The sequence below is a fragment of the Anas acuta genome, chromosome 4 (assembly GCF_963932015.1).
Source record: "Anas acuta chromosome 4, bAnaAcu1.1, whole genome shotgun sequence".
NCBI lineage: Eukaryota > Metazoa > Chordata > Aves > Anseriformes > Anatidae > Anas > Anas acuta.
Window position 1 is genome coordinate 52,139,334 of NC_088982.1, and position 14,274 is coordinate 52,153,607.

The following is a 14,274-nucleotide window of genomic DNA, read 5'->3' on the forward strand; positions in this document are numbered from 1 at the left end:
ACTTTGGAAAGGCCTGTAGAAAAGATGAGCAGACACCTGTTAAATTTCAATGATAATTCTATTGCATTTAGTAATTTTAATGTTTTCTTTTTTTTTTTTTGAAGGGGGAGAGTGTACGATATTACATCTATCTCATAATCTGAAAGAAGAATAGAATTTGGAATAATGGCAACAGGAGACCTAAAAGGAAGTCTAAGAAAAATAGAACAAGGACTTCGCTTGTTAAATTATCCAAGAGATGTAGATTATACAATGTAAGTAGCAGTGTGAATGAACTATGCTAATACATGATGACAGCAAGATGTGTAAAGAAAATATGTATAAATACTAGCTTTGCATCCAGTGATGAGTAAGCACAAAGGGTATGTCTATGAAAAGTTGAGGTTTGATAAATAGGGACTTTAACTAGAGGTAGTGCAATTTTGCTCATCTAAGCGATCCTTAGAATAATTGTAACGTCTACCACTATCTTGCTGCTCTTTCTTCTGGTGTTTTTTTTTTTTTTTTTTTTTCCTGTTCTGTGATTAATCTGTCATCTTCCTTATTTCTTTGTAAGTGCTAGCAAAACTTTCCTCAGGAATTTTCATCGTGTAAAAATCACAAACAAGGTGTTCAACGCTGAGCTAGAAATGCTCTTGGGCTTTAGACCTGCCAATGTTAGAATGATATGAGAGGTCACACAAAATCATTGTTTCAAAAGTTTTACACATAATAATAAGGACTGCTGAATGAGATACATGGTAAGTTCCTATGACTCAAGATAGCTAGAGGAAAAACTTAAGAAGAAACAGTACAACTTGGGTGTGACATGCTGGCAGTATTAAAACACCTTTCAAGTAAAATGTTTGCAATCATGTAATTAAGGGCTTTTGTTATCTCCTGATATGTAAAATACTTTTGTGTCTCAACAGGTTAGTGAAGGGTGATCCAACTTCATTTTTACCGATCATCAGTTATTGTTTTACATCTTTCTCAACTCAAATAGCAGAACTTCTGGTAAAGTGTGATGTGGAGCTTACAGCAAAGAGTGACTTGCGTTTTATTGAAGCTATTTATAAGGTATCTATCTTCATATTCTTTGCAAAAGAGACACAATTTTGCGTATGGCCTCATAAAAACTAAACATCTAGTGAGAGTAAAAGTTTTTCGCGGTGAATAGGAACTGCAATTCAGTTAAGATTTAAGATGAGTAGTGACTAAATGTAGGGCAAGTTTTTATTTAGATTTTCCTGAAAATAGGAAAGGATATTGTTGTTCAAATTTTAATTTTAGGACAGTCATAGACGCAGTAACATAATTGAGTTTTATTTTAGGTATGAGGAATATGTAAATATTTGTTGCACAATAAGTTAAGTAGAGAGAAGTGACCTTAGAAGAAATCATAACCAGCAAAAAAAAAAAGTAAAAGTCAGTAATTGTAATAACTGTTTCTTTGTTGTGTCTTTATTTTAAAACATCATGCCAAATTAATATTAGAAATCTAGTTCTTAAGAGTTTATAAGTTGTAATCAAATAAAATTCTTTAGGCTGAATCAAAATAATTTTACATATTCTTCAATGTAGACATAAGCATGTTTTATAAATGGAGACTGGATGTATTAACTAGTACTGGCTTATTCATACTAGCATTCCGTACGAGGATAGCAGAGAATCCTTTACAAAGTCTCTATGTGAGCCTTAGTTAGGCCTCCGACTCATTTGCTGATATCAGTACAAACTGTTACTGTGCATTCACTGTGGAAAGGCTGTTTTTGTTTAAATTTTTTTATAAGTAACATCTATAATAACTTAATGTTTTAGACTGACATAAATTTTGCAAGTGTGATGTGAACAAAATACTTCTGGAAGAGGTGTGTTGAAAATCTAGCCAGAAGAAACAGCTGAGTGTATGTAAACAACCAAATGAAAAAAGGATTCATTCTGAATTGCAGAATGAAAGAAAGATAAGAACCTGAGCAGGCTATTTTTACAATAAATTATATGGTGATTTTTGAAAGCAAACTCTATTTTGTTGCAGCTTCTTCGAGATCAATTTCAATATAAACCAGTTTTAACAAAACAGCAGTTTCTTCAGCTTGGCTTTGCAGAGCGAAAAATACAGATTGTTTGTGACATTATCAACTGCGTGGTGAAAAAGCATAAGGAATTAAGTAACTTGAATAAGGTACTAATCAAATGGTAACTTTATTATGAGGTATGTTTCTTCTGACGTATTGTTGGTGCTGCAGGTAGAAGGTGAAGATCAGTTTATCTGAAGATGAAGCATTACTGGTAGTCAAAGTAGAAGGAAAATTAGTATGAAGTTCCACCTACGATTTTTAGAGTGCTGTTGGGTATACAAAAGATGTGAAACTGACAATGCTTTGTAGTGTATAAACAAAATAGAATTACTAAAACAAAGATTAATCAAATACTTTAACTTTATGGTAGGTAGTGTATCTTCTGTATTTCTCAACATAGTGAATGTTTATGTAACTCAGACTTTACAGGTAGATTTTAAAAACAAAGCAAAATCCTCTGCTATGTTGAAGCTCTGGTAACATTTAATTAAAACATGAACTTGTGTTTGTGTTTTGGTGGTACACATCTGAAGTCCGATTATTAATCATGTTTGATGGACATTGTTAAAGTATTTTTATCATTGTATGTTACATTTAAAGACATCTTGATTGAAAAAAAAAATTCAGTCTTTGTATTTTACAGGAATTTGTTTCATATAATTTTATAACATCTTCAGAACTTGTATTTATTTCATTTGTCACTTTAGGGAGCATAATTACCTACTTTTTTTGTTCCTGAAGTTGGAGTCTTTCAACTTCTTCAGTCTGGAGAAGAGAAGGCTTTGGAGAGACCTTAGAATAGCCTTCCAGTACCTGGAGGGGACCTACAAGAAAGGAGGAGAGAGGGACTCTTTCACACAGTGTAGTGATAAGACAAGGAGAAATGGTTTTAAACTGAAAGATTAGGATAAAAGATTTAGAATAAAACTAATTACTCTGAGGGTGGTGAGGCAGTAGAACAGGTTGTCTGGAGAAGCTGTGGATGCCCCATACCTGGAAATGTTCAAGGCCAGGTTGGATGGGGCTTTGGGCAGGTTGATGTAGTGGGAGGTGTCCCTGCCTAGGGGATGGAACTGGGTGATATTTAAGGTTCCTTCCATTCCAAACCTTTGTGATTCTATGAACTTTGTTGCAAGTTGTCATTTACACTTGTGACTTTGTTGCAGCCTTGTGTAGGTGTTACCAGTATAATGCATTCATTCTAACATCTATTTTTGACTGTTAATTTAGTATATAATTTATTTAGACAGTGTTGTATTGAAGAGGTTTAAATGTCTTTGTGTGCTGTGCCTGTTAATGACACACCCTCCACCCCCCTTTTCAATTTGAAGGTTAAATCCCAAATGAGGAAGAAACTCAGACCTTTAAAGTGTGAAATATGGTCAAACTGTGGTACTGTCCCTGCTGGTCCCAATGGCAGTGCTGTGAATTCCAAGCAGGTATGAATGTAGTTGTATGTCTAAATGTTAATCTGATTTATAATCTAATCTCCCAGGCTCTTTCTAGAATATGTGCTTTCACTTAACTTCTGATGTTTGATCACACTAGGTATCTTTTTCAAAATTTCTGGTTTTGGCTGAGATAGAGTTAATTTTCTTCAGTGTCTGGTATGATGTTGTGTTTTGGATTTAGGATGAGAATAATGCTGATAATGCACTGGTGCTTCAGTTGCTGCAGAGCAGTGCTTGCACAGAGCCGAGGACTCTTCAGCACCTCGTGCTGCCCCGCCAATGAGGGGGCTGGGGGCGCACAAGGAACTGGGAGAGGAGGGCAGCTAACCCAAAGTAGTCAAAGGGATGTCCCATACCTCCTGGTATTATGCTGAATGGGGAATACAGGGGAAGTTGGCTGGTGGGGCTGCCGCCACTTGGGAAGGAGCTAGGCATTGGTTGACGAGCAGTGAGTAGGTGCATTGTGCATCACCTGTTTTGTACATGTTATTATTTATTATGATTACTGTTTCTTTCTTTTTTGTCCTATTAAACTGTCCTTATCTCAATCCACGAGTTTTACATTACCAATTCTTTTCCCCATCCCACTGGGAGGGAGGGAGTGAGTGGCTTTGTGGTGCTTAGCTGCCTGCTGGGTTAAACCACAACAAGCTATTACAGAAAAAATTGTTTCTCTTTTACTGAGCAGCTGATCTCAGTCTCGATACTAACAATCTAGTACTGTTACCTGTTAGTTGCATTATACAAAAAAGGAGGAACAGTAATCAAAATGAAGATCCAATTGGGAAAAAACAATATACATCCTTTTTGGAGATTGAATTGTGTTTGGCTTGACGTGCTGGTTTCAATGTAGGTTTCAAAACACCTTTTACTCTTCAGGTATGTGTGCAAGTATATTGAGAATTCCCATGAAGAAAAGAATTCCAGCTTCACTAAAACATGTAGTAATCTGCAAGTGTTTAGATAGTGCACAAAGCTAGTAATTATGGATTCTTAATCATTAGGTATTTTGTACTGTGAGAGGTAGAGAGCATAAGACTTGGGAAGAAGGGCAGAATTTGTCTTTCGCTCTCTTGGAGGAAAGTATTCAAAGGAACTGAAACATGTAGCTAATAGGACTACTTTGGCAGTAGCCAAGGAAAAGAGTTCCAAGCTTCCTAGTTCTGTTTTTTTTTTTTCTTTCTGAATGGTATAGAGGTAGTTTTAATGTTGAAACTGTATTGTTTCATGCCTCCGTTCATACTTTGAAATCTAATAACCTGAGAAATCATTAATGATTTTTTTATACAATAAGAAAGGCAATTAATGATTTCAGTACCGTTCAAGAAATACCAGGGTATTCAGTAGCTGTGGTAAATGGTGTGAATATTTGTTTTACAATTCTTTCACATGTATGTGATTACTTTTCAAAACTTCAACTGTTATTACTTTCTATGTTTTGCAGCCAGTTGGGAAAAGTTTGTTAGATAAACACCTGGCCTTTTTTTTTTTTTTGTGATAGATTTTTTTTTTTTTTCCTGTTACCTGTCTGAGGAATTGCAGTTTCTTGTAATGATCAACACCAATGATTTTTTTTTTATATGCTCAAAAGGTACCTCAAGTAGAACGGCACTCAGGGAGTGAAGTTAGTGACGACCTTCATCCAGCGCCCCTTTGTTCAGCACCGCTTCATCCACCACCCCTTCCAGACGAGGGAGGTAATGAAGAATTGTGCATAGATGATGATGTTGTGGAAGTTAAATGTGAACAAGTAAGATTTTTTTTATTTAAGATGTCCATGTGTATTCTTAATATTTCTCATGGGACTTTCCTAAAGAGGGGAGGCTTTAAAAAAGATAGCTGGATTCTTCTTAAATGTAACTAGTAGATACATGACATGATAGGGGGGATAAAAAAAAGTCAAAGTCTCTTGTCTTTACAAGAGACAATTCTGTTAAATTTCTATAAAAGCTTAGTTCTGTGAATGCTGTTAATGACAATTCTAAAAGATTACTTTCTAAACGTAGCAGAATGTGGTTGTTGAACATGAGGAAAATTCCACTGAGCTTATTTGATCAAACTATGAATTATATCTATGTCAAAATCAGAGAATGTGTTCTTATCCGTGTTTTCAGGTCATAGAAGATAATTCTCAGATTGAGTTCCTAAGGACCCAGCTTGCTGATTGCCAGGAGAAGCTTCATAAACTAGATTGGATTGAAGATAGGCTACATGCTGTAGAAGAGCGACTGAAAGGAAAGATTACTATAGACGAGAAGGACTGGAATAATTTGTTGAGCCGAGTTTTGCTCCTTGAAACAGAATTACTGGTGCAGTCCAGAAAGGTATATCAACTTCCATTTTTCTTCTATAACAAAAAGGCAGATATAACTATCAAAATATTTTTTTTTTAGTGTTATGTAGACGTTACCAGATAACAGAAGTGTTGCCAGACACGGCACTTACAGCCTGTTTATGCTTTTCTCGCCTCCTGATGTATGTCCTTTGCTATTTTTGTAGGGGTGATCTTGTATTCAAGTGCTGTTCATGGAGTTGGTGATCTTTTTTTTCTTTATCTGTGTAGTTCTGTCGCTTTCTCATGCTCTGAAGTAAAGCTCTCCATTGGAAAAGGTTTCCTTTCAGGAACAGCAGGTATAGCTCAGCGTATTTTCATGAGTAATGACCATGTGTGTTTTTTATTTGTTAGTGAACTTTTAGAAGGAAGCTTTTGTAGACTTGTAATTATACTATACTTTGAAAACATACCGTTTCTGTAGTGGAGGATTTCATTATGTTAGGGGCACATTTAAGCTTGCTTTTTTTTGGTCCATATCATCAAATTTTATCTCATACTGGACTGCAATTGTTGTTGCAGTAATTTATGACGTAGTGCTTTTTCCACTGATTCAGCTGAATTCATATCTTTTAATTCTCCAGACTGATCTCTAATCATATACATCTGAAAGATTGTCTTCATTCTATATATCTAAAGTTGTCAAAAATAAGTGGTACAATGGAAAATAAAGAGTTAATGGGAAAAGTTAATTCCCTCTTTAGTCCTACTGGTATTTTGAGGCTATCTTGTACATTTGTAGCCTAACTGATCTTTCTCCCTTTTGCTCTTCCCTCCCATTTTCTTAAGCCTTACTGAAGATGCTTGTTGTATTTTTAAATGTGAAAAGGTACTGTAACTGTGATGTGGCTGTATTTGACATATATGTCAGAGCAAATCAGGTGTTTTCTTACATTGAGACTGTCTTATTTCTCATGGTATTGAAACGCCTTTGTATAAAGACACATATTACATAATTTCATATATGTGCATGTGTTTTGAGCTGCAGTGACCCATAGCATCAATTTTGCCATTGCATGCTTGATTTCAAAATGTATTTGCATGTGTATCCAAAGGATACCGGGAGAATCTTTTCAGAAGTTGAAAACTTACGAAATACAGTTGATCAGTGTTTCGTTTTTCTGTAGGTGTAAGAATGTTGAACTTACTTGTAATCAGGACCTCAGAGTGTATATCTGGTCCTGCAGTATGAAAATGTTGCTAATACTTGTATATAGTGTATAAAGACACTTTAATATTTTTTTCCTGTGTTTCTTGAAAGTGTGCTAGTAACAGAAAGTCGTGAAATAGACAAGTGTTCAGACTAAGTGCTGGCATATTTCTGAAGGTTGTAGTTCAGACAGTAATGACTGATATTATCAATTACTTTTTTTGCTTAAGAGTTTCAATGGCTACTTTTGACAGCAGAATGGGAAGTCTTGTGATTCAAATTAGTCTTTTTCCTTAATTTCTGTAAATTTGGTTTATTATTACTCTGGTATCATATGTATTGAAGTAGTTCAGACGTCTGGAATACCTGCTATGAAAATCTTTAACACTAATACCACTCAAAAATTTCCATGTCTCTACTAGATGTTACTGTAAGAAATTATCTGCAGAAATAATTTTGATTTTGGTTTGTCTGTGGTATTGTCTGTGGTATAAAGAAGCAGTTTTTACATAAAAAAAAAAAAAGTCTTAAACTGTAACTTTTTTTTTTCAACAGTCTCTTGAAAACTGCCAAGAAATAACCCTTTGGTTCAGAGAGTTGCTTCTGCTTTGTTTTTATGAAATTCCATCCAAGTTGTTCTTCGTAGATACAGAAGCAATTCAGAATTACTGCTTTCTTCTTAGTTTTGCATTTTTCAGGGAATTTCTGGCATCTAGCCAACATAGCAGGACCACTCTAAGATCTGTATTGCACTGCTGCCAAAGTAGCAGCAGCTGTGCATTTAACTCTGGGAAAATCTGAAAGCTGCCAACTCTGTTCAATGAAAGCAATTGGGCAGAAGGAGTCAGTGCAGATAATCTTTTTTTTTTTTTTTTTTTCTCCTCTGCCTTCTCTTAATTGCAGTTGTCTTCAGCTTGTTCCCACACAACACCTACTAATTCTTCCTCATTTACTTGGATATAATTCCCTGTTAACTGATATAGTTAGTCCAGTATATAAAGTGATATATTTTACTGCAGGGTGAGATTTGAAATTATAATAATAGTTACTGGTTTAAAAAAAAGTCTGTTTTTGAGTTTTTTCCTAAACTTTGAAATTAGGAAATTGGACATATTTGTTGTGAGTAGAACATCAGTTTTGATTCCTTGTTTATGAACAACCTTTTCTAAACTAGATTGAGTGGAACTGAGAACCTTTCTAGAAAATAACGGTCTCATTTAGGAGCCTGAAAAACTAGCTTAAACTAGACTTTTGAGTTCTAACCATTTAGCTGAAATGAATTTCAGTTCATCTTTACAGTGATTTCTAGGACTTCAGGAGCTGCATTTCTGATTATCAACTGTAAGTGGAAGGTTTGCTTACTTTAAGCTTCACAGCAGCCACCATCAAGATATAACTGTTAGCACAGGCTAAGTACAGTGTAACTGTTCATATCTGTGTAGTGCCAACATACTTGGATTGGTGTAGCACACGCATGCATATTTGGTACTTACGTATAACTTTGTTCAGTCAAAAGATGTCTTAAACAGGATATAAGGCTAAAATGCAGTAAACTTGTATTTCAGAGAGACTTGTCATCAGAGTTCAGCAATGTATGTCAAGAACGTACTTCTAATACGTTTCCAGATTCTCCTGGTGAGTATTAATTTTTTTTTTTAAATTAAGCCATACGCTAAGCGCTTCTTGCTGACCTTGACTAAAACAGTGTTTTTTAACTAGACAGTTGTGATTTAGAGACCTTTTAATTTAAATGCATGCTTCAGATAAGAAATGAATCTGCTAGCAATTTAATGTTTCTAATTTATTCTTTAGAAGCTGTATTTACTCCAATTGTTTTAAACTTATTAATGCAAATACATGGCATATTAATTTAGTTGTAAATAACACTCTACCAAAAGTCTCAAATGCAAATTTAAGGTGCTATAGAGTGAAAGCTGTGAAAAGTAATAATGTTGGCTGCACTTCAAAGCAGTTACAATGTTTTTTAAAAAAAAATATAAATTTTTCAAGTACAAAATAAATTTGCTGCCATGGGTTTATTATATCTAAAATAGTTGTATGCTTTAAGTTCTATTTACTTATAAAGGGGCTCAGGGAAAACTGAAGTTTTTTGTTTATAATCTATGCTGAATGTTCTCAGTAGTTTCATCCCTTTTGAAAAAACAGCTATCCTCACTAGCTTTTGCACTGAGCTTTCTTATCTTGAATACCACAGCAAAAGCTTTTTTTCAGTCTCCTGCTAAATTTTGGAATACACAAGAAGTCAATGAAACAGTGTTAAGTGGGAAGAAAACTAAAAATATTCTCTAGTTCCGAAGTAATTCTTATTTATTAATGGTAGCTTCTTAGCCTATATGTTTCCTCACTTTAATTTGGTCCATCTCCTCTATGGTGGCTATTATCCCTATAACCATTAGTTAGGAGAGTATTGCATTTTGTATTCTCATTTATTAGGCCTTTTTGTCCCCTTCTGGGATATTAGATAGAGACTGGAAAGGAAACTAAGAATTTACTTATGTTAATCTGAGTAATTCAGTTTCCTTGGAAATTAGGAAGGCCTCTTTACAGACCTTTTTACAGACTTAAACAAACAAAACCAAACCTTGCCACTTGTTTACTTGCTTTTGTATGTTCAATGATTTATTATTGACACTTGAGGACATCATAGTCAGCAAGTAGGTTGATGTCTTTAAAAGGTAACCTTTATGTTTTCAGATTTAGAGAATTAATCTGGAGTTTGCAAAATATGATTCAGAAAATTGTAGGTTTAAAGGCTGTGCAGCCAGTCTTGATGCTTATATTGAGGATATGCAGTACTCAGAATGCATTTTTTTGCTTGTAGTGCTCTTCATGAATCGCTACTGTATTGAAAGAACACTTGTTAATTTTAATTGATTAAAATAATACATTTCAAGTACAGAGAAGTGTAGCTGAACATGTTCCAGAGTTTTTATCTGTAGATGGTTGCAAGACTAAAAATAAGGACACAAACACTCGTTTTAAGTACTAAATTTTATTTTCCCTGACAATACTATTCTGAATTAAAGAATATCAAAGCCTTCCCAAAGTAGAAGATAGCATGCAGCACCCATTCATCAGAAACAGACCTAAAACTAGTCCAATGGGAGCAGAGCTAGGGAGACAAAAAAACTTATTTTTAGCTAAGTAAGTGATGACTTTATATTTTTGCTGCTTAAAAGACAGGTTACCTTGCAGAAATTAAAAAACATGTTTGAACAGGTGATTCACAATACAAATAATGTGAACATTCTGAAATTACTCTTAATATTCAATCCAGTAATTAAAGTTCATGTGTTGATTTTACTGTAATCAGGATAAAAGGTAGCCTTCCTAGATGATCTTTTTGGAATTGGTCTTGTGTTATACATAATATACTCTACCTACCCTTGTTTTAAGAAATGAAAAAAAAATAGTAGCTTTTTTTTCCCTCTCTAAACAATGCATTCTCTTCTGTTATTACATACTGTAAATCAAGCTATTTGATAGCTGACCTTGCAGTAAGAGAGCAAAAAGGCAAAGGTGACATAAAAATGAGTCTTTCTCAATAGATACAGAAAGGAAGGAGGAGATGCCAGAGAGTCTTCATCAGTCGTCTGGATACAGTTCACTATTATCCACAGACCCATCTCCTAAAGCCATGACCATTAATTCTCATGGTCTGACAGACATTTCAAAGGTAAGTAAAACTGGCAAGTGCTTAGTTGATTTCCTTTGTGGGGTCAAGAGAACAAGTAAGCATTCGTTTTAGTTGTATATACTACAAGTGAAAAACAAGGAAACTATGCAAAACTATGTCTAGGTCTGTCTCATAAAAATCCTTTCAATATGTAAACAGTGCTTAAAGTTACATTTTCTCAATGAATTTTTCAGGTTGAAAGTCCATCTGAAGAATGTTAGCTTTGAAGAGTTCACTAAACTTGTTGCTTTTAAATTGCAGGAGACAACAAGAGAAAGAATGGAAAGGATAAGTAAAATGTAAGTAATAGGAAAGGGCAGCAGGAATTCATTTCCCAGGAGGGAGTTGTACTGGACTGGACTAAGGCTTATGGAGAACGTACATATGTGTTCCAAACCTCAAATGTCTCTACATCAGGTGTGGCATTTCCTTATGACTCCACTGGATAATAAATCCACTTAAAGTTCTGTATTTTTGGGATGAGTCACTGTTTTGGTTTCTAAAAAGTAATAGAAAGCGTTGTTACTAGTACTAACTGGAGATTAAAGAGTGTTTAGAGTTTGATTGACAAGGAATAGTATCTTTTGATAGAAGTTTCTGGAATGAGCAACTTTGCCTTTTACTGTATTTTAATAAGCATGTGTGAGTGTGTAAACTTTTTTTTTTTTAATTTTCAGAATAGAAGAAACCTCAGAATTGTTGAAAACCTCAAGTAAGGCTTCTGAGAAGACTTGAAAGAACAGGTCTTCAGACCTGGTCTCTGTAGACTTATGGATATCAAAATTAATATGTATGTTTGTACAGCATTAAATTTTTAATATATTGAATTTGTAATGATCACTGGTGCTTATACTCCTTTCAATAAATATCTTTTAATGCATCCGTGTATTTTTTTTTCTCCCTGACTTTTGGTTTTAAAAATTGTTCAGATAACTTCCACCCCACCCCAGTCTTTTTGTGATGTGAAGTCATTAGAGCAGTGTATTTTTGTGTTGACATTTGTTAGCAGTGTGCTAACTAATATGTTTTTTAAAGTGTGAGGTTGAGGACCGTGGTTTACATCCTGTTGGAAACACTCCAGCTGGAACTTGCATATTGTACCCAAGAGGCTTTCTTACATACCATCTTACCATCTGTACTGTTAAATAAGTCTTAATGAAAACTTAAATACATGATTTTAAATATGTACCCTTTTTACCGTTATTTTTTTATTTTTTTTTTTAATAAAAATTTTCATGCCTAGCTGGAGCACACGTTATGGATTCCGTTAACATTGACAAAGTGAGGGTCAGTTTGATCCTAAGCACTGAAATATGCAAGTCAGTCCATAGACTTCGACTGCGAGAGATGTGTTGAGTGTTTTAGTACTGTTACCCAACACATTTTAAGACCAGCAGCACAGATGGAGACCATCCAGTATACAAAGATACAAAACACTTCTATGATTTGAAGCCATATTAAAATTTCTCTTTAGAGATATAAGTAGGTATAAGACTTCTATAAACATTATATAATCAAACCAAAGAGGCGTGGGGTATGATAAGATTTATTACACATATGCCTATCATATCAGGATTTCTTTGTGCTATAATACCCACTTCGCGTAAAAGGTTTTTGGAGTTTGATATCATAAAAATTGGTGGATTTTTTTTTGGCAGAGTTTGTAGATGAAGGCAAAAGCAGCTGTTCGACATTATGATGTAAAAAATGATTTATGTGTTTTAATGGTAATTACAATTCTTTTCTATAACCATATGGAATTTAAGTTGACTATTTTACATATAAAGAGCAACGTATGTGGATCCATTATGCTCTATAAACTGGAACAAGAGTTTTTTTTTTTTTTTTTTTTAATTTTGCATTAGAGCTCTTTCTTCACTATACTTGTTTCAAATAAATAAATACAAGCTAGATGATGTGAACTAGTTTTGCCGTTTTTGAAAACAGACCTTGTAAATTACTTCATTAACCTAACAATTAAATGATTTTTTTTGTAAATGTGAGAAGAAACCACTTAAATAGAAAATAGGTGCTATCTTCCTAAAATAGGACTGCAGCACCATCTTGTGGAAAAAATTTATACAAAATAATAAGCAGAGTAGGAAAAAAGTATCCAATTAAAAACACTGTTTTAAACTAATAATGGTCAAACACTTAAGTCACTTTCAATGATTAAGATCTGGTACTTAATTTGTATTGCAGATTACTCAAATTTGGTTGTACTGAACTGTGAGACAAGCTGAGTTCAGTTATATCCCAGCACTTAAGCCTAATTTGAGTTGGTTTTCATCATTAGAATTGTATTCAAGCTGAGGGCTGTGATTACAGTGTGCCCTAATTCCTTATGAGTGTATCTAGTTATCTTAATTATTCTTGGAGTTACTTTTACATGTCTAACAGTAGTTAGTAGAGACATCTTTGAACTCCAAAGTCAAAATAATTGTTGCTTTTTTTTTTGTCTGTTAACCTGGTGTAATTGTTAAAAGAGTTTTGAATAAATACTCCAGTACTGTATTTTCTATCTTTATTTTTTTTAGCTTCTGCTGCTGGTAAAATAGTAATAGTGTGACTTCAGTTTAGCTATCCTTGGTGGGGGTGGCAGTTTTCTTACTGTGGAAGATCAAATATGTGATTGTTCAAATGAGCTATTCCTTTTAATTTCTTAAAATCAAGAATATGTGTAGAGTTGGGGAAATAGCTGTCTGGTGCCCATATACTTCAAAATAGGTATCTTTTTTTTCTTTTTCTTCGTTGCTGAAGTTGTTATTATGTATGGCAACTAATTTGTTCCCCCTTTCCCATTGGCTTTTTTTTTTTTTTTTTTTTTACGAGTTACATTTATTTTTGTTTTGTTATACTCATGAAAAGCTAGGTACAGCTAAAATCAGAGATACGGTGACACTAAAATTCAAGAGGTGCATTCTTGTTTTGTGAAGGTTAGATTTCCAGAGGAGGAATAAAATATGGTGATAAAAATGTGAGAAGCTGCTAATATTAATGAAATTAATTTAGTTACTTTTTATTAGAGATATTTAAAATTCTTTCTCAATCATCAATGTTCAGAAGTTAAACCAGCTTATTTTTTATCAACTGCGTGTTTTGATATGGGATGTTAGCTTTTTTCTAACAGTCTGAGTTGTACTTTCTGTGCACTATATGTTGCAATTTAAAATTATGTATTTGACATTACGTTTATCATTCCAAACACTTTATGCCAATAGTTCCTTCTCAGTTTCTCTGTTGGAACTTTTTAAAACTTTGTATGGTAAAAACCTAAGGAGTTCACCCATAACACTCAGACAGCACAATAAGCTTTGTTAAGAAAGATATTAGATCTGCAAAAAATGTCTCATAGTATATTAAAGTGCTTCATATACCATGGTAGTACGTTGCTTCTGTAGTCTCTAGGCAGATCTGTGCAACAGAGGTCTGTTTTTTTGTTCTTTGTAAAATAGGATGATGCAGTTATGCCAGAGGAACAATCAATGCAAGGGTAGTTATAAAAATACTTGGCAATATTTTTATGTGTACTTTGATTAACCTATTTCTAAATACCCAGGCATTTCATTATTGTACAGCAAAGC

At 34.0% G+C, this 14,274-nt stretch overlaps 1 protein-coding gene across 2 annotated transcripts in view; it reads left to right on the top strand.

Moving 5' to 3' along the window:
* Positions 1 to 11,570, top strand: part of CEP44 (centrosomal protein 44) — a 12,678-nt gene extending 1,108 nt beyond the window's left edge. For both annotated transcript variants that reach the window (XM_068681238.1, XM_068681239.1), the window contains exons 2-11: positions 105 to 254; positions 912 to 1,059; positions 2,018 to 2,164; positions 3,392 to 3,499; positions 5,103 to 5,261; positions 5,626 to 5,835; positions 8,559 to 8,628; positions 10,563 to 10,690; positions 10,952 to 10,989; positions 11,368 to 11,570. In XM_068681238.1, the coding sequence (XP_068537339.1) occupies positions 166 to 254; positions 912 to 1,059; positions 2,018 to 2,164; positions 3,392 to 3,499; positions 5,103 to 5,261; positions 5,626 to 5,835; positions 8,559 to 8,628; positions 10,563 to 10,690; positions 10,952 to 10,989; positions 11,368 to 11,425 (1,155 nt within the window). In that variant the 5' untranslated portion in view covers positions 105 to 165 and the 3' untranslated portion in view covers positions 11,426 to 11,570. The remainder of the gene's footprint in view (positions 1 to 104; positions 255 to 911; positions 1,060 to 2,017; positions 2,165 to 3,391; positions 3,500 to 5,102; positions 5,262 to 5,625; positions 5,836 to 8,558; positions 8,629 to 10,562; positions 10,691 to 10,951; positions 10,990 to 11,367) is intronic.
* Positions 11,571 to 14,274: the final 2,704 nt, after the last annotated feature.